Raw genomic sequence first — 24882 nt, forward strand, 5'->3', positions numbered from 1 at the left:
TTGAGAAATGTAAATCTTTACAATTAATTTAATTTGCATAATATGAAATAAGCCGTTTTGTTGATGGATGTTGGACTTTTATTTGAACTTTTTACCTACAAAAGTATGTAACTTCATCTTCAACTTCATATTATATTAAAAGGCTGAGCAGACATTTACAGACATCAATATTAAACATCAATTAATTTAACTAGACAACTAACTTCACTTTAAAAGAGTATTTTCAAAAAAAAAAAAAAAGAAAAAAAAAAAAGCGCGCGAGCATAGAACGTTGGTGATGGAGGCTGTGTGACGTCACAGTAACACTCCGTGTAGCGCTCGCGCTCAGATCAGATCAGATCACCTGCAGCTTCATCAGTCATTATTACATTATTCACCTTCATCAAAATGGTTTGGTTGGTGAAGGTAGGTCTGACGCCGAACGGGGTTTTTAAGGAGGCCGAGGCGGTTTGCTCCAGTCTGAATCCACAAATCTGAACAAAAAATACTTACTGAACTTTTCCATCATTATTCCACCATTATAATCTACTGCTGTTTATTTGCACTGATTTGACTTGCTTGACGAGAAATACCATCAAAAATGTTCAACCTATGTGTATTTAAAATGTCGCTCCTAACAGTTTGATGTGACTGGATTACATACAAATAAATACAAGTAAACCTGTTTATGTGTTTTATGCATATCTGTATGCATGCTTTGTATAAATGTGTTTAAATGTGAACCAGCTGAGAATAATAGGCTAATTATTCCTAAAGCGGTATAAGAATTTAAAATATTGTCTAACTGAACTTTTTGGCTAAATTTATAGCAACTTGCCTCAGTCTCCACTTATGAACAGATTACCAAACATAAAGTATAATTCTGCGTTATGTTTATTCTTCTAGAATTTGGTGCGTGCCGTTCATCAGTCCGATGAAAAAATGGATAAAAATCCCAAAAAGGAGAAGAAGAAGAGGGTCAAGTTAGCGCTGTGTTCTTCAGTGGATGTGATGGACTCGTCCAGTGCAGCTCCTGAAGACCGTGACAAACCACCCTCATCTTCCTCATCTTCCTCTTCTTCTTCAGGCAAACGCAGATTTAAAGGTCTGCGGCGCTTCTTCTGCAGAATGCTGTCATTCTGTGGCGTGTCTTCGTCTTCTGAGCAGGATAAGACGTCTTCCATCCAGACTCAGAAGACCAGCGACGACTCGAGTGCAGTCGGCAGATCTTCTGAGGAGCTTCAAGAAGTTGATCTGCTGACTGCCGACCAGAAGAAAGAAGCAGTCGGAGGTTACAGACGCTTTCACAGACATTTCTTACATTCTTTTTGAGTTTTTCTGCCTCAATCATCAGGTTTTCTTAGCTCTATGTGTTTCTGATTGTTCAGGATCTACTTCCTAAAGCTTGCCTAGTTTCTATACCTTTATGTCCTCAATAAAAATGTTTGTATCATTAACATTGACAAAAGCATGTCTTCACAGCAGTAGTTCCTCCTGATTCCTCCTCATCTGCAGACGTCAGATCCTCAGAACAAACAGCGTCTGAGCTGCAGACTGAGATTCAGGAGACTGAACCCGTCACAGGTAACATATGATTCAGTTCTGCAGCTTTTCTACTCTACTTTTGCTTCATCTGAGCTGTTAAAGCTGTAAAATTCAGATTTTCTCCTTTACTGTGAACATTTAAAAAAACAGGCAAATGGTTTGAACAACAGATCATTCCTTGTATTATTTGTAATATTGTAATATTTCTTCTCAGCAGTAGTTGAAGGGACTAAACCTCCTTCTCTCAGTGTTGATGGTCCTTCATCTGCAGACAGAGTCTCTGCTCAAGAGACAAAACCCTTCACAGGTGAGAATTAATTATACATCCAGAGGTTTTAGTAGCAATAAATGCAAATATGTTTTTTTAACTGTGTATTGAAATGTTTTGATACCAGATTTTATTTCTGAAAGCGTTAAAAAATCCAGACTGAAGTTCTAGTGTAGACAAACAGTCCTGATACTGAAGTGAATATTGTCTGTTTTAGAAAGTCTTTGCTGATGTCTGTAGTATGATACGATGTTTGACTAAAACTGCATAATTGATCTCTTTACAGACGCAGCTCTGAGCTTCGAGAGCATTGATGTTGAGCGGTGAGTATCTGTGTGTAGCAGCAGGTTACTGTAATTTGGCCTTTTTTTTGTCTCATATGCCCAACCTCCCATGGACGAGCACAATATTAGGAAACATATGTGTGATGTTTTCTTCAGTCTTGTAGAATTGCTGGCCAGTTTCGGAGTCCAGTGGCATGATCTGAGCAAGGATTCACTGAAGGAGCTGCTCAAGTCTTTGGAGGAACAGGAGGAAGCGTCTGAAGAGAAATCAGCTGAGGAGGATGATGCTGATCAAGCTGCGCTGGGGTAAAGATGCTTTTGAATGTCTGGACGCTCGTGCTTTATTATGAATTTCTCTGCAAAACTAGTCTCATATATTTAAGCAGAAACCTTTAGATGAAAAAAGCACAAATACAGTCAGCTGTAGTTTGTCTAATATGTCTGTCCACTAACAACGCTATCTGGTTACAGTCTTCCTAATTTAGGAAACACGTGCTATATGAACTCCGTCATTCAGTGCCTCCTCAGCGTTTCTCCCTTTCGGGAAGATTTGCTCTCGCAGCAGGAGAATCACACAGACAGCGCCACGCTGCTCAGGTACCAGCAACAATTCAACTAATACATCTAACATCTTCATATTTACAGTTTTTTCAACTGCTTACATTTTCAAAACTTTACACACAAATCCAAGAATTACACACAAAATGCAAAATGCCTCACATCTCGTGCAAAATGAAGCACTGCATTCAAAACATCACAAACACATCTCAAAAACAAGAGGAGAATAACCTTTAATTGTGGCACTAAAACAGTTCTAGTAATATTAATGTGTTTGTTTCCAGAGCGTTAACTGACCTGCACATGAGCCGGATGGACAGCAGTGACTCTGATCTGAAGGAAACACACTTGGCTAAAGTTAAAAGCTACATAGAAAGTCACTTTCCAGTTTTCAAGGGACGCTGTCAGCAGGTGAGGACGCCTTAAACCAGGCTTCTTAACTAGATTAATTAGCAAAACTTCCTTGATTATGCTGTTTCACACAAACCAGCCGTGACAATTCATCCTGATCTTATCAGCGCTGAACAATATAAATGTGGACTGTTCTGCAGTCTTGGTGACTGTAAGCTGTTTGTTTATGAGCTGGATTTACCTTCTCTATCTCCTCTCAGGATGCACACGAGTTCTTCATGGCTTGTCTGTCCCGTCTAAAAGAGGAAAGCATGAGCTTGAGATCGTCTCATCCCTCATACACTTGCCCCGTGTCCAGTATGGAGTTCAAGCTCAGAAGCGAGCGCACCTGCAACAGGTAATGCCAAGCATCATCTGACATTTAATGTCACCAAAAGTTTGGCCTAAAGATGAATGCATTTGTATGAATTCATGCTCATTCAAAAGAAGCCCAACATTGAAACGTTTATGTTCACTCTGTTATTTTAGCTGCGGCCTCATGAAGAGTTTCACAGAGGAATCAAACTGCCTCTCGCTGGTCATCGGCCCTCATGCGAGTCTCACAGACAGTCTGCAGCAGTACATGAACGTGAGTATCAGCGCTGAAGTCATTATATTACATGCACAGGAGGCTCTCGTGTCTCTAATCAGCTGATGTCTGTGTTTGTTGTCTCAGGCGTCGTTCATTGATTGCGTGTGCAGTCTGTGTGGAGGACCACAGGCCTCTGAGACCCTGAAGTTTCTCTCTCTTCCTCGGTACGACACGCTGCTGATCAGTTACTGATCTGGAGAACAGCCAATCATGAGCTGCTCTGTAACGTCTGCTCACTCGCATGTCTCTGCAGGGTCCTGGTCCTTCTGGTGCAGCGCTTTGACTTCACGTCCTCCATGATCAAGCTGAAGAATCGACTGGAGATTCCTGAGGAGCTGACGCTGTCCTGCGTTAAAGGTACAGTTACAGAACAGCCGTCCTGTTCATCATATAACTGTGAGTGATTACAGTGTTATTCCTGGATGCACACCATTATATCTGATTGCATTTGAACAGGCTTCTGTGCATCTGATTGTGTCTCTCTTTCACTGATTTGCATATTATAATTGATCTATTTTTAATAGTGTTTTGTTGCATGTCAGTGTGCATTAGGTTTAGATTTGTGCAAAGTGTGGGAAATGTTTTGCTGATTATTTACAAATGTAACTTCTGGAATTTGGAAGTTATTTTGAAGAAGAGAGACAGATCTTTTATCAACTACTAAGTAATATTTCAGTGTTTGGGGGTTGTAGCCTTCGAAGATTGTAATTAGCAATGCTGCAGTGACTGTTAATTACTCTTTAAGACAGCTTCAGGAAGAAATTAGCCATTCTTTTATTTTTAGTTTTTCATGAAGTGTTTTTATTTTTTGGTCTGTGATCTTCAACAGAGAGAACAAAGCAGCCAGAGACAGATGAAAACAGCAGAGCAGGCAGCCGATCATTTCTCCAGAAAATATTCAGGAAAAAGAACAGAGTTGCTCCACAGACACCACAGGAAAGAGATAGATAGATAGATAGATAGATAGATAGATAGATAGATAGATGATAGATGATAGATAGTCAGACAGACAGCATTATCTTATAATCTCCGTGTGTTAAACAGGAAGAAGCTCCAGTCGTCATCAGCTCACAGTACAGACTCTCTGCTGTTGTGTCTCATGCGGGAAGCCATTTGTTTTTTTGGTAAGAATTTTCATTCGTCTCATTCGTTCGTTTGCTGGTCATGTGATCAGCTCCAGTCCGTGGTGAATGGACGCTGAAGTTTCTGGGTCTCACAGGACACTACATCAGTCAGATCCGTGAGCGCAGGGAGGACGGATGGCTGCGGTGCAGCGACGCGTCTGTCAGAAGAAGCAGCTGGAGCGAGGTGTCCGAGGACGCCGGGGACAACGGATACTTGCTGTTTTATGTCAAGAGGTGTTTCATCCCATAATATTCAGTGTTCAGTCCTCACTTGTGTTTGGTCAGCTGCTGTGGGATAAAAACTCTGAACTCCTCCTCACTCTTGTTTCTGCAGCTGAGCAGCGTTTGGTGAGGAACAGATGAGGAAGACCCCGTGAGGAAGATCCCGTCGAGAGGGGGTCTTGAGAAACCCTCATGCTCGGGTTTGTCAGTCGGATGTTTTTGGGGTCAAACTTGCATCTGTTGGTTTGACGTGAGCGGCACAGATTCGCGTCTCATGGCAGCTTTGGGTTTGGGATGGGATTTGTTTTTGGACAGTTGGTGGCGTTTCGCCTCTCTTGTCCTTTTGGGGGTTGTTCCAGGGCCATAATCACTGAAGACATTGAGGGGGACAATAATCCCCCCCCCAGTAGTTAGAAGTGGCTAAATTGTTCCCCCAGTATTGTAAGTTGTTGCAGTGCTCTGCTGAACTCGATTACACAGCGCTCTGTTGCTGTCAGAATGACAAAAAGGTTTAAAAGTGACGTTTTTAGGCTGGTCTGCCCTCGCAGTCTAACAGCACTCGTCACTGTCAAAACCACTGAGACGGCCAATCAAATCAAAGCAGGCGGCGTTTACTGTTCACTGAAGCAGAGCGAGAATTCCAAGCAAAAGTGTCAGATTTAACACATGTACAATAGAACGAACAAAACATTTGATATTTAACAACTGTTTTACGATAGAAACAATACTTTTACGATACTTGACTAATATGGCTGTTTTGAATTGAAAATATGGTATAATATATATGATTCTTGTAATTAGGAATTCAAATTAGGAATACAAATAAGAGTGAACGTATGCAGATTTAAAAATATTATTTGCAAATAGTTCAAAATGATTATTTCCATGCTAAATTTGGACCTAGCATATTCTTCACTGTTCTATTCCTTTATGCTTTATTAAAAAAATTATAATAGTGAATAACAAATTTTAAATAAAATGTAAATAATAAATAAAAATAACATAAAAATAATAAATATAAGTAATAAATGAAAAACATAAGTATTACATTTAAAAATAATACAAATATAGTAAAAATTAAAGTAATAAAATGGAATAAATGAAGTAATTAATAAAAACAAAAATAAGTAATAAATGAAAAACAAGTATTAAATTAAAAATTATTACATAAAAAATAAGATATAAATAAAGTAGTGAAAATAAAAATAAATGAAGTAATAAAAATAAGTAATGCATACAAAATTTAATTAACTAATAAACAATAATAAATAAAAAAACTAAAATTAATAAATGAAAAACCGATGTATTAAATAAAGTATTTCATTCAAAAATAATAATAGAAATAAGGTATTAATAAAACAGTGATAAATAAAAGTAATAAAGTAATACAAATAATTAGTACATGATGTAATAAAGTAATAAATAAACAATAATAAGTAAAAATAAAAAATAAGTAATAAATGATAAACAGAAATATTAAAGTAATACATAAAAAGTAAATAAACAATAATAAAGTAATACAAATAAAAATAAAATAAAGTAATAAAAAACAAGTAATAAAGTAATAAATAACCATACATTCATTTCTTTTAATAAATTATATTTACATTTTAATACTACTTTTATTTATTAATAAAACACATTAATACTTTTACCACAATCTAACCAGGAAAACATGCACACAAAAAAATAATTTTAATTTAACTTAACATTTTAAATTTTTTTAATGTAACCTTCTAAAGTGACTGACACTGCATTTAAGGAACACTTTTATAAATAAAGCATTATAATAAACCATTATTTGCGTCTGTGGCTCCATGATGAACCTTTAACCTCCACTGAACCGTTCCTTTGCACAAAAGGTTCTTTAGGTTATTAAATGTTCTTCAGGCTTGAAAAGCCAGTTCTTTTAGGAGCTGTTCATTGAAAGCTGCTTTGAGGAACCAAGAATGGTTCTTCTGTGGCATCGCTAGGAATTCTGGGCCCTGTGTAAAACAGACCTCTGGGCCCTGTGCGCTCTGTCACTGTTTCCCCTCACTTCTGCTGCTGCTGTGAGTGCATGCGCTTCACTGGTTCATGTATTCCCTGGAAACTGAACTCAGGAGCTTGTCATCTCTAGTGCCATGCTGTACTGTTTGAGCTGCAGGAACACTTCAGATATTACAAAACACTAGATAGGATTCAACAATTAACTGAACACTACACATATGACACTACACAAATGTTTAGATCAGCGATTCTGAACCAGGGGCCACTAGGGGCCTCAGCAAACATGAACGAGGGCCTCAAGATGACGTAAAATCTTCATATATATTTGACTTAAAATGTTCAACAATGACCAAAACTATCTATATATTTGAAATATTTGGATATTTAGCCTAATTCAGTGCTTGTTCTGTCTTAAATCTTTTTATTAGTTTCTCAGAAACCAAGAGCTCCATGCTGTTCTACATACTGAGAAAACATGAACTCACACTCAAACTTCATTCAATTTAAAATCAACAAAAAATTAGAAAATGGACTCAGAAGATGAATTTTATTGTGCTTCCACACACTCTACAGGGGGTCAAACTCATTTTCACTGAGGGCCACTTCAACATTACGGCTGCCATCAAATGTGCCGGTTGTAACTGAAGATTGTACAAATGTTACTCAACATATTGTTAAATAACTGTGTTGCCAACACTGACTGTTTACATTAGCCACGGAACTTGCTAAGTAGCACATTATTAGGAAAGATTCATAAAATAACCTCATACTCACTTCTTCTGGAGGTGAAGCTTGATCACGAATGATTCTCGTGAACATAAACACATTTATGTAGATCGGAGGATGCACTCCCTTCAAAAACAAACAATCCAGGAATCGTCTCTTTTCTCTTCTGTCCATTCATTTAAAAATACTTGTTTTCAATTCTATTTCTATTTTTTTTTTCTTGTTCAAGTTTGAACTCTGAACTTTTACATGCTTTTATATACTTTAATAATATAATTAATTTCTGTAGCTTGTGTAATTGTCCTGCGGTGAATGAGTGTATCATCACTTTACAACACATCAGAGCTGATGATATTCTTCTGCTATGCTTTGGTTTGTTTATCATGCATCTTAATTTAAGAATTTGAATTTCTGTTTAAAGTCTGAAAGTCTGCTTGAAATAATTCTATTGCTTCTAGTTGTTTTTTGTAGAAAGACGATGCTGATCATCTCTACTTGTCATGAAGATATAAGTCAGGTGCGCTTCAGGAATCAACTGCAGGATTCTCATCATAATGTGCTGGACTCTGACTGACTCCACGAGGTGATCTCATAGAAGTGTTCATTCATGTTTCCTCATCAGTGTCTGATGTTCATGACTCATATCTGGTAAAAGATGCTGAAGACACAAACATGTCCTCCAGCTCAGGAAACAGACATTACTCTAATGGTCAACTGTCCAACATATGGTGCTTTATTTTGTTCATAACAATAACTGCATAATCAATCCACGTCCTCAAAAAAAAAAAATAATAATAATTAAAATTGTTCTACAGTCAAAGCAAAAGGCTGACTTGTTTCTAATCTGGAATTACTTTAACCTATTTTTAAAATGGCAGTAGATTAACAATTGTGAAAAACTCATGCAAAGAAAACATTTACATTTACATTTAGTCATTTAGCAGACGATTTTATCCAAAGTGACTTACAGATGAAGACAATAGAAGCAATCAAAACCAGCAAAAGAGCAATGATACGCAAGTGCTTTAACACGTCTCAGTTAGTTTAACACAGTACATATAGCAAGGTTTTTGTTTAGTTTTTTTTTTCATATAATAAATAAAATGAAAACAGATAGAATAGAAAAAGAATAGAGCAAGCTAGTGTTAAGAGGCCTTTTTTGCTTTTGTTAATTGTATAATAAATAAATAAGAAAACAAACAGAATACAAAAAGATTAGAAAAGCTATAAAACATACTGATGTTTGGTTTTGATTTTGTTCGTATTTTTATCTATTAAATATACAACTCACACTTCATTAACTGCAAAAAAAGAATGAAAAATATATGAATGTAAAAAGCAGTATGTGGATATGTAAAAAAACTAAAGAAAAGAAAAGACTAATGACTTGGCAAAAACACAAGCATTATTTTGTAAAACAAAACAACAAAAACAGATTTAACTATCAACCTAAGGCCAATTACACTTTAATATTTTATACTATTTATTCTATATTTTATATTGACAACAAGTGTAAAATGTGAGCTTGCTGTCAGTTATTATAAAATTATTGTACAATTATAACAGAATTATTGTTTTATTTTATTTTTGGTTACCCTTCTTCCTAATAAGAGCATAAGTTGCATCACCAACTCCAGCATCAGCATCTGAAGAACACAAATCATCAATAATAAAATAATGATAAAATGTAAGATTTATATATTTCCTCAATGAGACACACAGCTTTAGAAGTCATTCTGATCTGTAGCAGAAACGGTGCATGATGTTTAATACTAAAAGAAATAGTTCACCCCCAAAATTAAAATGTTCATAATTTTGCACACCTTTGCTTTTGCATTTCTTTACTTTTGTTCTGACTTCTGAGTATGTCACTTCATTTGACTCTGCCACAGGATCATCTGCAAAAACAAAACAAAACATTTTTTTATTTTATGCACCATACTTTGAAACACTATTAAAGTTACTGGTTAATGACTGATGACATATCGTCCAATTATAGTGAAGAGGGGTTTTTAACCTTTATCCACAGATATCTCTTTCTGAACAGTGACCTCTGAATATATGACCTCCAAATATAACTCTGGATCATCTAAAACAAACACTTCAACATTAATGAATGATATTTGCTGATTTTGAATGGTATGTGTTAAGATGGTTTTAAACTCAACCTTTGTGTCTCTTCTTCACTTCAGTCACGTCATCATAAATGTGATCAGGATCTGCTGGACAGAAAACAAACATTTGAGGAGAAAATGTGAACAGCAAAGCAGTCTTGAAGAAAAAAAAAATATTTATGAAGCTTAAAGGGATGGTTCAAAAATATATTTTGAAGAATGCTGGGGTCCAAAATGAACCCAACTGATTTTTGTTTAATTATTTGTACATATTATATTAATAATTATAATAATATATTAATATCTATTTTTTTCAAAATATATATTTTTTGTTCCACAGATGTCAAAGTCATACAAATTTGAAATGACATGCTTAATTCTGTGTGTGTGTGTGTGTGTGTGTGTGTGTGTGTGTGAACTATCCCTTTAATTGATCAGTTATTGAGGCTGACCAGACTGTAGAGGAGAGTTTTCTGGTTGAGATTCTCCAGATTGATTTGGGACTGATGTCTGGTTAATGTTACGCTGCTGATCTATAATAGAAACAAAGAGCATTATGGTCACTTAAGAGTATCTGCAGTGATTACAGTGAGATCTTCTCATGAGCCTTTATTCAGAAACTGTATCTTTCCTTTGTTGCTGTTCAGTTGTATTAATCATGTTATGAACTGCTCCACACCTTTGTTCTTCTTGTATCTCCACAGCAGCAGCAGCAGTGAGATGAAGATCAACAAGCACAACAATCCCACAACCACTCCAGCGACCAGAAGAAGAGATGAAGCTGCTGAGACCGGAGAACATAAACATGCAGATCTGATCTTAAGTCACATGATAATATTTCATAAAACCTAATATTCCAAGGCTTCTGACTTCAACCCCTGTGCTCCTGATGGGTATAACATTAATTTAAATAAAGATAACATCGATAAACATTCAATGATAATAATAAGGTTGATAATAAACCTTATTTGCCTCAAAAGGAGGCATCTTTAAGCCACACAAAACTGATAATTAATTTTTAGTTCATCAGTGCGTATATTAATGCTCAACAGCAGGCAAGTGTTTATCACAGTATTTACTCACCATTAACAGACAGGTTATAGTAATAATCACTTACACAGCTTACCCTGCTCAACAAGTCATTTACATTATGTTTTCATTGTGTTAGTTATGATGATTTGTGAGATTGTGTTTATTGCATCATGTTTCAGACACGAGTGTTCGGCTACAATGCTCACTGCTGCAACCTTTGATAGATCGAAATATAATGCTATAATCAACACTTTTCACCATTAGTTCATCTTGGTGGATATGTTTCTTATAAAATCGCATGGATTCGCTACAGGAGGCTTTTATTCATGCCCTGGAGCCGTGTGAGGCACGTTTTATTACAGATAATTGACGTGTTTTGGACTGTTGAACAGAAACACCCGCTGACTGCAACGATAACGCTTAGAAGAGCAGGACAATTTTTAATATAACTCTGATTGGATTCGTCTGAAAGAAGGAAGTCATATACACCTAGGATGCCTCGAGGGTGAGTAAAGAACAACAATGTGAAGAAGATCTACGGCAAAACTGAAACCAAGCCGTTCACACGGAGCACATATTTATCACATTTTCTGTAGAGACATCTATCACCGTTGCACACAAGTCACATGTTTAGAAAGCCATGTAAAATTAATGCAAGTTCAACTTTGAAAAAAAAAAACATGTCTCGAGAATTTATGGCGTCCCCTCCCCCCATCCCACTTCATCTCATGTTTTTAAATGAATATATATATATATATATATATATAAATACTCTTCAGGGCTCGACAATAGGGACTGCCCGATGGCCCGGGGCCTGCGTGAAGGACGCTCGGCAGAGGTGGGTAGAGTACCCAAAAACTACTCAAGTAAAAGTACTTGAAGAAATATTTACTCAAGTAAAAGTAAAAGTAATAGTCTGAATAGTTACTTGAGTAAGAGTAAAAAAGTATCGGATAAAAAAAAATACTCAATAATAATAATAAGTAGTTAGTTACTAGTTACTTTGGATCATATACTAGACCAGCACATGACCAGCATAAACCAGCATCCCAGCTTCAAAACATACCTAACCAGCATATGCTGTTTTTTGTTGTTGTTGTTGTTGTTTTTTCAACAACACTGGTAATAAATCAATATATTTGAATGATTTCTGAAGATCATAACTGGAGTAACAGCTGATACAAATTCTGATTTGCATCACTGAGTTAAATTAAATTATATTTTAAAGTTTAATTATGTATTATAAATGTATATAACCTCAATAATGTAAACAAATGTAGCCTTTATTTCTGCAAGCGTAAATATTGTGAAAATATCAATATTAATTGTGTCTAGGCAAGGCATTCCTCCTGGAAATAACGCGGGTTTGGCGGGTGTTTATTTCATACTCTGTGACAGCTTATTTAATGAATAAATTATACAATGTATTTAATGTGTAAGGTACATGTACAACAAACTGTAATGTCATAGTGGCAGGGGTGGCGTTTGTGTATGGCAGTTGCCATACCCTAGCCCAGTCAGGTGCTGTGAAAAATTATCCAAACTTGAGTCGATTATAATTCGTTTTTATTATTTTAAATCAGAGAGTTTTAAAAATAGTAAACCAATGATAAGCACTAAAATAACTTGTCAGTAAAACTTCGTAACGCCATCGGATCATCAAGCTCCTCTCATATGGCCACAGCCATATCACCCTGCAGCCCAAGACCGGTTGCCCATGGAAGCTAAGCAGGGCTGAGCCTGGTCAGTACCTGGATGGGAGACCTCCTGGGAAAACTAGGTTGCTGTTGGAAGAGGTGTTAGTGAGGCCAGCAGGGGGTGCTCACCCTGCAGTCTGTGTGGGTCCTAACGCCCCAGTATAGTAACGGGGACACTATACTGTAAAAAAGCACCGTCTTTCGGATGAGACGTTAAACCGAGGTCCTGACTCTCTGTGGTCATTAAAAATCCCATGACACTCATCGTAAAGAGTAGGGGTGTAACCCCGGTGTCCTGGCCAAATTCCCTCCACTGGCCCTTGTCAATCATGGCTTCCCAATAATCCCCATCCACTTGATTGGCTCTACGACACTCTCTCCTCTCCACCTGTAGCTGGTGTGTGGTGAGTGCACTGGCGCCGTTGTCCTGTGGCTGCCGTCGCATCATCCAAGTGGATGCTGCACACTGGTGGTGGTTGAGGAGAGACCCCCCACATGATTGTAAAGTGCTTTGGGTGTATTGCAATACACATGAAATCGCTATATAAATGCCTCATTCATTCATTCATTCAGTGAGACCTCATAACTTCACCCAGGCCCGGCTCCACGGGGGGTGGGCCTGGCCCACCCTGGCCCCACACATAACAGCCAATCACAAAATTGTTGTGATATTCAATTGAGGTTCATATATTTTTTCTTTTTCGTTTTCTTACCGCCCACACCCACATACGTGCTAATACTGTATTTTCGCGCATCAGGGAGCCGCTATCAACATGCGTGAAATTGAAATGCTTTTGAATGAGCGCTCGCGCCTTTCACTTTCGATTTGGCGATCACGCGTACCCCACTGAGCAAAGACACGTCCAAACAACGTCTTTTGTACTTCATTTTTGAACGTCCAATTTTGGTCCCCTGAAGGTGCAGACTGTGACGCCAGATGACGTCTTTTTTCCAACGTCTAATGAACGTCCAGTATTGACGTCCACAGGACCTCTGTATAAGGGCTAATTGTAGGCCAAATGTGGTCTTTGTGGACGTCTTTTCTACATCAAACTTAAACTCATTTTAGACATCATGTACTCAATAAATAAATATTTAAATAACAAATAATGTTTCATCACAGGTAACCTATATTGATATTCATTAACCATGCTGATAAGAACAATGTTGATATTTGTCTTAAATAAAATAAATATTACATTCATTAATAATGTAAATTTTCTGCACATGTCTTCGACATCCAAAAAAAGTTACCCTTTAAATATGATTGATGATTGCGCCCGCGCCTGCTTTGTCCCCAGACAAGATGACAAAATAATAATTAATTATTGATTTCTAATTTGAATCAGTACATTATAATATGAAAAGAAAAATCAAAAGGACCAGGTTTTTGCGATCAGATATTTTTTAAACCGGTAAACTCCTGTAAACTTTTCAGTCCAAGGATCCAGTAAACGAACGCGTTCAAACAGCAAGTTTAAAACAGCTCTAATACAGAGAAAACCCGAGATCAGAGATTGCGGAGAGTCGTTTCAGCTTGTATTTGGCTTAAAAGCACGAGTGTTTTATAATGGATTTTTTTCACTATATATAAAAATTGTAAATGGTATGGGGAGGGGAGGAGGGATTACATTTGCCCGTCACTGCCATGGGAGAAACAGTCAGTCAAACATAGGAATATGTACAATTGTGGAAAAATGTATCTCTTTTGTTTTTTTTTTTCATATTCTCCTATGATTCTCAGTAGACAACTAAACAAATAGCTTGTAATTTACTAGAGGTTCTGACAAAATGTTAATTGCTGCGGTCTATTTAATTTTTAAAATTTTAATTATGTATTGTAAAATTTGCACCTCTGTTGTGGCTAATATTAATTTCATAATTATCCTTACTCCATGAAGTAGCAGAACTTACGTGAAAATGTGCAAATGGCCCATTTTGGGGTGAATTAAATGCAAGTCTTAAATGTCACTGTTTATAAGGCATTCATCCTTTCACTTTAAAAAAAAATGGGGGCATAAAAATAGTAGCCTATATCCCCCCCCCCCAAAAAAAATCATAACCCCTGCCCACCTGGAATATCACTTGGCCCACCCTTCAACTCGTACCTGGAGCCGGGCCTGACTTCACCCCGCCTCCGTTCAGATTGACGCGCCGCGCACAGCCTGGAGGAGACAGATCTCCGCGTTTTCGTAATGCAAGGGTAAATAAATAATTGATGTTTGAATAGTACAGCGTTTTCTTTACTCAAACACTATGTCTGTAAAGGATAATGTTTTTGTGTGTTTGAAGAGTGGAGAAGAATTAGTTATTTGCCGTCTATATACTTGTGTAGCTACGTTTTAAATATCCTGTGCATAAGCGCTTAATTTGAGATTTTGGCCAAGTGTATTAAACAACAAGAAAAAACTAAGCGCCCATATAGCTACAATCAAAGTTATATAACCTGTAAAAGTTGATGAAAGCATATAATGCAATGCACTTGCTGCTTCAGATAACAGTTACAGCCGTTCTAATGACAGACAAAACACTCCATCTCCGTCATTCTCTGGTCAAAAACATTATTAACTCCATTTGAGCTTGATTTTCATATAATGTTATGTGCAAGTGTCTGATACAATACCAACGCTAACGACGCAGTGTTGTTTAATTATTGAATTTTTTATACCACTCATATCTCCAGTCACTGTGAGACTCTATAACACAGGTCAGATTGACTGTCTCTCCAGTGAATACAGGACTGTCTGGTGTCACAGTCAGTGTAGATCTGGGTGAATCTGTGAAGAAAGAAGACGGAAGTCTTTCAGTGAATTAGTCAGAAACATGATCTGATCTGAGCTCCTGTATTTTCATAACACTGATATGGAGATGAGAGTGATGGTCTCTTTTTTTTTTGCTCCTGTCAACTAAATGGTTTCATGCCAATTCCTCAGAAAACTTTAGGTATAGTAAAGTTAATTTGTTAACCTGTTTCTCAGCTTTTTTTTTTTGTTGTTGTTGTTGATTATGTGATTTTTTAAAATAATATTTGTTTAGGAAATGAAATAATAAATAAATCAAAACTTTCAGTGTAACTGCAATAATGATAAATGCACATTGAGAAACATCGCACTTTCTTCCAGCTGTATTTTTCTCTGTATTACTCAGTATAAATGTGACCTGTGCTGGAAAAATGAGTTCAAACGTGCCCGGACTAATTATGAGCTGCAGGCAAAACAAGTGAAACGTCAGTTTTGGTTGAATTTGAGGTTTTCACAAAAATGAGTTCATTAAGCTGATCCCAGCGCTCCACATATAGCCTATGTCTTCTGTACAAAAAACAATTGAATATACAAACAAGAAATGATGGTGGAAATTATACTTTTCAACGAAATTGAACGCCAGTAGGTGCCAGTAGTGAGCGTTTAATGAGTGAGTCAAGGAGTCGTTCATTCAAACGATTCGTTCAAACAGCAGATTCATCAGGGCCCGTATTCTTAAAGATCCTAAGAATCCTCTCAGAGAGCTCCTAATTTAGCTTAAAAGTTTCTAACTAGGAGTCTTAGCTTAAAAGTGATTCAGGACCAATCTGAGAGCAACTCTGAGCGAGGAAAACGTAAAAACTTTCATCTTAGTGAGGAGGCGGGGCTGACCCCGTTGCTAGCGATGACACAGTCTTTTGAAGACTGTGATTGGTTAGTTGTCCAAGAAGGAAATAAAAGCGCTTTTAAGAGTAGGGTTTATTATAAGCCTTCACTTTGAAATTACATGCGTAATTTTTCCTGTTTTACCGTACACTCTCTCTCTCTCTCTCTCTCTTTCACACACACACACACATTATATATGTATATATATTATTTATTTACCATGCTGTCATACTTAACGTATTTTATAGGAAATGAACAGCGACACAATAAGGTTCTGAAAGTGCTGTCAGGTACAGACCCAAATCATCGCTGCTGCAGAGTTGCATTTTTCCAGTTGCCAAATATGTTAATGTAGTGATTACGTCCATTTCTGTGGACTGAAATGCGCTATGGCATTTCTGCGCGGTGTCGCAGATGTTAGCGTGTCTCTAATAAGATCGGTCACAAACATGATCCCTGCACGATCTAATGTGTAGCATCTTATTAACTCAGTCATGCATTCTGTGTAACACATTTCTTCTCCCTCTTCATGTTTCATCCATTTTCTCCTCTGCTAAAGAAACTCTTAAGCCTCTTAAAAGTCCTCGTCCGTACTCCTAACAATTTTGGACCTTAAGACCTCTTTTAAGGGTAAAGATGCTTTCTGAATTACTTTTTTCTTTACTAGGATCTTTTCCTTAATTTTAAGGGGAAACACCCACATTTCTAAGAATTTTCTTAGAATTTTGTTACTTGGAGCAACTCTTAGCGCTAAGATTTTTCATGAATACGGGCCCTGATGTTTATGCATGACCTAATGAAACTTTGACTCAACCGATTCCTTCAAAACACTGAATCATTCAGCAATGAATCGGATGGTTGCTTTGAGATGCGCTGTGGTTCCGCCAAAAATGAAAGTGACCTAATATTATTGTATTTGCTCATTGAACTGTTTATAGAACTATTAAACAGTCGTAATGGCGAAAATGTGTGATGTTGCCTAACTAACTGTTAAATAAATTGATTTTTTACCTCAGTATACTGAGTTTCTGTCACGGATCAACCAGGCTCCTCCACCAATCACACACAGCAATCACAGTCACCCGAGTTTTAATCCAAACCACCTGCACCTCATCAACACTCATCAAGATCAACACTACTTAAGCACACACCTCACACCAGTCACTGTCCGATCTCGACTTCACGAAGTGGACTCTCACCCTCCATGCTCGGATACTTACCACTCGAATTCTTACCTCCTCTCCCGGATCATCGGTATTTCCCTGTGTCTCCTACGCCTGCCGGTCTTCATCTGTCGTCCCAGCCCACAGATATCCTTTATCAGTCCTCAATACCACTAATATCATCTCTATCATCCTGCAATATTTACCTGTCTGCTCATCTTAATAAACTCCTGTGTATATTCCATCATCCTCTGTGTCAGGTCTGCTTCACGTAACAGAAGATCGGACCATTACAGAGCGAATCAAGATGAGTCGGACGGACCCCTTCCAGGAGCTCGTGGACAACCTACGCCGCGTCCTCACTGTTGCTCCTCCACCAGCACCGACCATCACCTCCGTATCCACCATCACCACTTCATCTCCGCCGTTAACCGCCAGTCCCATGGCCACACCAGCGCTGTTGTGCAATGGTTTTCTTCTACAATGCTCACTCTACATCGAAAATCAACCTCACCTATACCCCACAGAAATCTCCAAAATCTCCTTCCTCATTTCACTCCTCCAAGGCAAAGCCCTGCAATGGGCAGAGACAATCTGGGCACAAGCCGGTAATGTCACACAATCCTTCAGTAACTTTGTTTCATGGAAACGGCGGAACTAATATTTAACCATGTGTAGAGATTTTGGCATTCCGGAGGATATCGTATCCGACCGTGGACCCCAATTCATCTCCAGAGTCTGGAAGAACTTCCTCAAACTCCTAGGTGTGACCGTCAGTCTCTCGTCTGGATACCACCCGCAGACCAATGGGCAGACGGAGAGAACGATCCAAGAAATCGGAAGTTTCCTACGAACCTTCTGCCACGGCCACCAGCACTCTTGGAACCAGTTTATTGGCTGGGCCGAGTACGCCCAGAACTCCCTTCGTCAACGAAGCACTGGACTCACTCCCTTCCAGTGCGTACTCGGTTTCCAGCCACCTTTATTCCCCTGGAACGGGGAACCTTCGGATGTACCTGCGGTGAACCACTGGTTCCGAGAGAGCGAGAGGGTCTGGGACAAAGCACACCACCACCTTCGGCGAGCTTTGAGCAGGCGCAAATTGACAGCAGACCTTCGACGCTCCGACTCACCCCCTTACCAGCCTGGTCAAAAGGTCTGGCTGTCCACACGAGACATCAGACTGCGCCTGCCTTGTAAGAAGCTCACTCCCAGATACGTTGGCCTCTTCGTCATCCAGAAGCGGATAAACCCGGTCACATTTCAACTCAAACTACCCCCTCAATATAAGACCCAGCCCACGGTCAGTCATAGTTCGAGGTGTGTGCACATCCCATCCTCCACGAGTTCCTGGCAATACAACCACCAACAAGATATCTTTTATCAGTCCTCAATACCACTAATATCATCCTGCAATATTTACCCGTCTGCTCATCTTAATAAACTCCTGTGTAAATTCCATCATCCTCTGTGTCGGGTCTGCTTCACGTAACAGTTTCTTAGTGTTGCGTGTTTTGATTTCTCCTCGAGAGGCTGCGTGAACCTCGCCTCAGCAGCGCAACATTATACTGTCAATAGATGCATTATATACAGTAGCTATATCCACTATTCGCCACTTACTCTAAATATAATAAAATCAGAATAATACTTGTGTTTTGGTGTTTACATAGTTATTTTTGGTTACTGATGTTTTAATCATGTTACTTGTCTGGCATTAATGAAGCATTAATGTTGAGCCCTGGAGTCTATGTGCCGGGGCTTAGCCCCGGACAGCACCTGCCCAGTTTAAACCCTGCCTGTAAGCACACACAGGGTTTAATTGTTTAATTCTCCTTTAACTTGTTAAGGAGCTATTCACAGAGGACCTGTTCTTGTGTTCACAACAGATGCAACGACGAAACCCTCAAATTAAGTGTAGATTATGATATTTATGAGTAGAGTGAATGTAACATTTGAGAAGGAGAACGTGTTTTGATTGGATGTGTGATCATACATGTAGTGCAGAAGGACACTGATATTCAACTCACCTTTCACAGAGAGAGAAACGGAGCTTAAATGTGAGGATGATGGCCTTTTATCTCTCTGTCCTCCACACCAGTACTGACCCTGATCAGACTCAGTAGCTCCTCTGATAGTGAGAGTGTCTCTGTTTATAGTGTAACGATCAGACGTCTGTAACATTACACTGTCTTTATACCACACATATCTCCAGTCATCTGTCCAGCCATCTCTCCTGTCAAATCTCCTGTCATTTGTCAGTCCATTTCTCTGTCTCCAGTCACTGTGAGACTCTATAACACAGGTCAGATTGACTGTCTCTCCAGTGAATACAGGACTGTCTGGTGTCACAGTCAGTGTAGATGTGGGTAAATCTGTGAAGAAAGACAAAAACATAAAGTGACTTAAGGTCTGCATGAAATCAAAATTGACTTTATTTATTTATTAGACTTTATTAGAATGGCATTTCTTCTCTGATGACGTCAGTTTGATGGCTTTGGCAGAATATCTTTAAACACACCCCTCCGACCGTTTTCTGCTATGAGTGAGAGACAGAGAGGAGGAGCGCAAAAATAAACCCCTGCCCTCTACTCAATATTCAGTTTCAGCTGGAAATATATCACAACACTGAAATAAAGTTGGCAGCAACTTCCGGTTCATGCGGACTTTAAACAACTCTTTTGTTTTAATTTTGTAAATGTTTCACAGAACTGAACAATTGATCCACACATACATCCAGTGAAACGACAGACTTCTCTTTGGTGACGTATGCTGGATTTCTTCAGTTTATTTCATTTAGTTCACTTTAACCAGGAGCTGCAGCTCTGCAGAGTTTAGCTTCATCCTTAATTAAACACAACTGATTCTGCTAATCGTAACGAATCACTGTTCTAGACCTTGAGTCGAAGATCCAAACACAGCTTTATTAAGGGGTAATCCATCGTAATAGACAAAGGGTCAACCACAGGACAAACAATAGAAACAACAGGTAAAACGCAGACAAACAGAGAAATTCAGGAAACCAGGCAGAAGATTAAAACCATGACATGAAAACCAGAGCGAGCGTGCAGAAATGCAGCGTAAAATACAAACAAGACTTCAAAATTAGAGTCAGAATCCATCACGGACCGTATTCACAAAACATCTTAAGGCCAAATGTAGTAGGGATGGCTGACACAAATTTAAATTTTCATTTTAGAGTCATTTAACAAATATACATAATCTTTCCATTCAAATGGGAGGAGTTTCTTATAGGGACGGCTGACACGAAGCTGATGTTTCGACATGGTGTCGAGATCCCGAGGCGTGATTCGAAACACCCATGTGACGTGACTAAGGCGATTAGAAGCATCGGGGCGTGGCATACCTGCCGAATCTGCGTTTGATTGACAGGGTCAGGAACAAATCACACAATCGCACATCTGTCTCAACCTAACTCCCACAAACTATAAAAGTGGAGTTAATGCATCTTCACTTCGTGGGTTTTTGTGAGAGGAGAAAGATTTTGAGATATAGTGATATTTATAGTGTAATTTGGTTATATTTAGGCTAGATTAAAAGTTATTATTAAGATATTGATAGATAGGCTATAGACATTGACAGATAATTCGGATAAATATACTGATACATTCATATAGGCATACATTCATATAAGTTAGATAATGACAAGCACAGCAAGTTGATACATAGATTATTTCATATTGATAGATTACATAATAATGGAAGCTCCACGCAAGAGATGCCGTCCATCTGTGATGTGGGAGCATTTCCATTTGGAAACACAAAATAAAGTGAGATGTATGTGTGATAGGCAGCTATAGCCTACTGTAATAATACATCATCCATGATGCGCTGTTTGAGGAGCACTCATCCTGGCTTTTTGGGGGGTGCAGAGGATGGTAACATTGTCCCTGTACCTAGGCCTGCTATTGACACTGCTGGGCCGTCTAAGCAAGGTATGCATTGTATGAAATCTAATACAGATCACAAAGTGTTGAGACACTGTTTAGAAAATCCATATTTTAAATAAAAATCTTTATATGTAAAATAAATAAAAAAAGTCAGACATTGTGGCCCCAAACTCACAGATTTACAGGAGAAACTCTTAAAAATAATGGGCATGTCAGTCCTAATATTAAGACTCCTTAATTTGAGCTTTTAGAGTATTTCACAAAGTGTTTTAAAACTAAAATCAGGTTCTAAATCTGTGAAAAGTTAAGGGTAGTCAAGACCAAATCACAAACCATCATAAAATCACTGATGCCAGCAATTCACCTCGCAACATAAACATTTGATAAACATTTCACAATAATTTCCCTTTAATTGAATTATGTCCTTTAAAATAGTTAAGATGTAAACCATAATGGGCCTTTATAGCCTATTCCACACTCAAACACACATATGCTTGCCGCAAAGCACTGGCAAAAGTAATGAATGAATGTGACAGTAAAACAAAACAAGGAGTTATTTTAATTACTTATTAATAAACTAATATTTTCTGAATCATTGTCTGCTGCAAAGATGAAGTTAACAGTACTGACTCACCATCTTCATAGTAGTGACCAGCCTTTAGAGAGAAATGCGCCTCTCATACGATTACAGAACCAGAGAGTATGCTTTCAATTTGAATTGGTTCTTTTAGACATTTCTAGCTCTCTATAGATATATTTCTCATGTCTATGAGGCAAGTTTTTGCTGAGTTTTGGTTCTTTTTTGTGATGCGCTCCAGTTCAGTGATGGAGACGGCAGAAAGCACATCATGTTTGTTTTCTTTATTTTATAAAACCAGAATATTGTGATTGTACACAAATAAATGTAGAATGATGTATTACTCTTCTTATCTTTATGAGCAAAAATGACAGTAGATTTTATGTTTCCACAATTATTAGGAAAAAATGCCAGTGATCGCAGATGCCTTTTGTGTGCTAATAGCTTCCACACAAACACTCAACAGCGCACATTCCTGTAGGATAACACTAGAGCGTGCAGACATGTAAAGTTGCTATGTTTTATTTTCAAATGTTAATTTGATGAGGTAAATATTTAAGTCGTGACATATTGTCAAGTATGGTGACCCATACTCGAAATTGTGCTCTGCATTTAACCCATCCAAGTGCACACACACAGCAGTGAGTAGTGAACAAATGCACACACACAGTGAACACACACCCGGAGCAGTGGGCAGCATTGCTCCAGCGCCCGGGGAGCAATTAGGGGTTCGGTGCCTTGCTCAAGGGCACCTTAGTCATGGTATCGAAGGTGGAGAGAGTGCTGTTCATTCACAATCCCCACCTTCAATTCAGGTTATAAGCCCAACTCCCTAACCATTAGGCCACGACTACCCCTAATTTTTTATTTAATTATTTACCTCATTTTACAATATTTCCCAGATCAAATTACCCACAGAGACCAATCTCCTCTCAACCAAGTGAGCTTAATTACATCATCAATAGCAATAAGGTTAACCTCGCTCTTTCTCTTAGATTAGATTTCTCCCAGTTCCTTAGTAAAAATGGGTCTCAGCAGCTTTGTGAATATGTTTTAAGAAAGACTCTAATTAAAGAACTTTTACAGCTACTAAGGAAAACTGATGAAAAATGTTTTGTGAATACGGCCCGGGGTTACGCAGAGTGAGTTCACAAGATAATGAGCGACAGGCGATCAGGCGAGATGAGTCCAGGCAGTGGGTAATACAGTCCATGGCTGCATCCGAAAAAACTGAAAAATGCTGCCTTCGGAGGACACATCCCAAGGTAGGAAGGCATCAAGGCACGTCCGAATAGAGCGGGGAACTATGACGTCACTCTGCAGGCGGATCGGCGGTTAGCATGAAACCGGTTCCTCCACAAAAAGCTAATAGCATTGTTCCACAGGCTTTTGGATTATCGCAAAAAATAAGCTCTGTGTTCAATCATAGTTCATGAAACTTACACGTTTTGTCCATCAAGATAATCTTCACAAAATAATATAACTTTTATGAATTTTGAAGGCTATAAACGAACTACAGCACCGCGGTCGCTCGTCTTCAGCATCACCTCCAGCGCGCTCCCGACAACTGTTTCAAACTTATTTTAACATGTTCAGTGAAGGATTTACTCTGTATATGAATGTTAATCCACACTACATGAACCATTTCATATAAACTGGAATAAATACAAAACTAGAGCCAATCTAAAACTGAAATGAGACATTATAGTGAATAAATGAACTAAAGGACATTTGAAAGCAGGTATTTCTGTACATTTCGAAATTAGGTGCATTAAAAGTCAATAAATCCTTGATTAATATGAATATTTGAATTAAAAATGTGTCTCCACATACCATTCAATAAAATTCTAGTGCATTTAGTCTATTAAATAACAGCAGAGTGAGCGAGTTTTTGTATATGGTAAGATTAAACTTATTTTAGTGAACAAAGTACCACATTTCAGCTCTCGTTTTGTTAGGGTGGGTACACAAAATGTTATTTTATCCTTGCTGAAAAGCTTCTTGTGGCCGTAAACATTTAATTTTAACGTGGCTTTAAGCACTATGCATCATTAAAGTTTCACTTTCACCACGTAAAGCCGGTAAATGTGGTGTTTACATGGATTAATCGTATGAGTTTACCTTATAGTAAGAACCCAGAGTTTCATGATCAGTGAGTGATAAACTCGAGCATCTTCCCTCCGAAGACTTGTGTCGCATGCAAAGCAAAAAAACATTGTTGAACAACAATATAAAATGCAGGAAACTATTTGGTTATTCTACAATTAATTGAATTACAAATTGTACTACAACTGGAAAATACTAAATTGATCAACTATTCGGCGTGATGACGTTTAATGTCTCCGACAGCGCCTGTAGTCCCGTTTAGCAACTTGTTAGCAACCGTCTTTTTTAAGAAACTAACAGTTAAAAAAAAATCACGAGAGGGGTGTAACTGGTGTAACTGGTGTGTTTTATGTCGTAGAAAAAAACGTGAAAGTATCTTGAGCTTGTGTGAACCACGGACCTTATTTCAGGGATTTAACCAAAATCCCATTCAAAAAACCCATTGACTCTGGGACGATGAACCGGAAGTGATAAAATGCTCTCGCTTCCAGGTTTTCGCCTACAAAGTGACATCATAGTTCCACCACTCAAGATCCATAGATGTATCCTTCGCTGCCTTTGGTATCCCACAATCCTGTGCGTTCCATTCCGTGACGGTTGAGCTAAAAAATAAAGATGGCGTCTGAAAGTTGCGTTTGGTTGTTAGTTTGTGTGTAAAAGTATATTTCTGATTAACTTTTTGCACTTTTGATGTTATTTCTAGCGAGAAATTAGTATTATAGTAATTAAATAATACTAATAATAGTAATTAATATTTGTTTAGTTATCACCAAAACTCAATCTATTTTGTTGTAGATCATTAAACCGTTACGCTGCCTCAGAAGCCTGTCCGAAATCAGTTTAGTGAGTGCCTTCACTAAACGCTGCCTGCAAAGTCATTGCCTCATAAGGCAGCGAGGCAGCAAGTCAGCTGCCTAAGTTTCGGGATGCAGCCATGAAAAGAAAACAAAGACAGAAGGAGAGCCCTCTTGTGGCTATCATA

At 38.1% G+C, this 24882-nt stretch overlaps 2 protein-coding genes across 22 annotated transcripts in view; one reads left to right on the top strand and one right to left on the bottom strand.

Moving 5' to 3' along the window:
• Window positions 1-11533, top strand: LOC131544699 (ubiquitin carboxyl-terminal hydrolase 37-like). 11 transcript variants are annotated; one of them, XR_009272197.1, is made up of 18 exons: window positions 1-103; window positions 886-1270; window positions 1462-1563; window positions 1739-1831; window positions 2079-2115; window positions 2233-2382; window positions 2548-2673; window positions 2919-3045; window positions 3246-3382; window positions 3514-3613; window positions 3701-3780; window positions 3870-3973; window positions 4661-4740; window positions 4836-4974; window positions 5075-5162; window positions 8136-8260; window positions 9870-9931; window positions 10496-11533. XR_009272197.1 is itself a non-coding variant. In XM_058783081.1 (15 exons), exons 1-15 carry the CDS (start codon window positions 68-70, stop codon window positions 5101-5103), a joined length of 1725 nt encoding a protein of 574 aa, XP_058639064.1. In that variant the 5' UTR covers window positions 2-67; the 3' UTR covers window positions 5104-6028. The 11 variants fall into 11 exon arrangements, 7 of the variants coding, with proteins under 7 accessions (XP_058639064.1, XP_058639067.1, XP_058639070.1 ...); XR_009272194.1 differs by lacking the exon at window positions 9870-9931; XR_009272196.1 differs by lacking the exon at window positions 9870-9931 and having other exon boundaries at window positions 10499-11533.
• The window catches only part of LOC131544701 (sialoadhesin-like), a 23973-nt gene continuing 5643 nt past the window's right edge, over window positions 6553-24882 (bottom strand). Inside the window, exons 4-10 of one of the 11 annotated variants that reach the window (XM_058783094.1) lie at window positions 19337-19681; window positions 10471-10575; window positions 10244-10324; window positions 9846-9899; window positions 9695-9766; window positions 9501-9575; window positions 6553-9323 (exon numbers count right to left, since the gene is read on the bottom strand). In XM_058783094.1, the coding sequence (XP_058639077.1) occupies window positions 9259-9323; window positions 9501-9575; window positions 9695-9766; window positions 9846-9899; window positions 10244-10324; window positions 10471-10575; window positions 19337-19681 (797 nt within the window). In that variant the 3' untranslated portion in view covers window positions 6553-9258. Of the gene's footprint in view, window positions 9576-9694; window positions 9767-9796; window positions 10576-15188; window positions 15298-19336; window positions 19682-24882 lie in introns of those variants that run through there. The other 10 variants (XM_058783092.1, XM_058783091.1, XM_058783090.1 and 7 more) reach the window with 10 other exon arrangements.

This window comes from Onychostoma macrolepis, chromosome 07 (genome assembly GCF_012432095.1).
Source record: "Onychostoma macrolepis isolate SWU-2019 chromosome 07, ASM1243209v1, whole genome shotgun sequence".
Taxonomy (NCBI): domain Eukaryota; kingdom Metazoa; phylum Chordata; class Actinopteri; order Cypriniformes; family Cyprinidae; genus Onychostoma; species Onychostoma macrolepis.

Bases quoted from the DNA above. Each gene is read 5' to 3' on its own strand.
- LOC131544699 (XM_058783081.1), top strand. From the start codon at position 68: ATGTTGGACTTTTATTTGAACTTTTTACCTACAAAA. The intron at 1,832-2,078 runs GTGAGAATTAAT...ATCTCTTTACAG, and splicing joins AGAGACAAAACCCTTCACAG to ACGCAGCTCTGAGCTTCGAG. The intron at 4,741-4,835 runs GTAAGAATTTTC...TGGGTCTCACAG, and splicing joins GGAAGCCATTTGTTTTTTTG to GACACTACATCAGTCAGATC.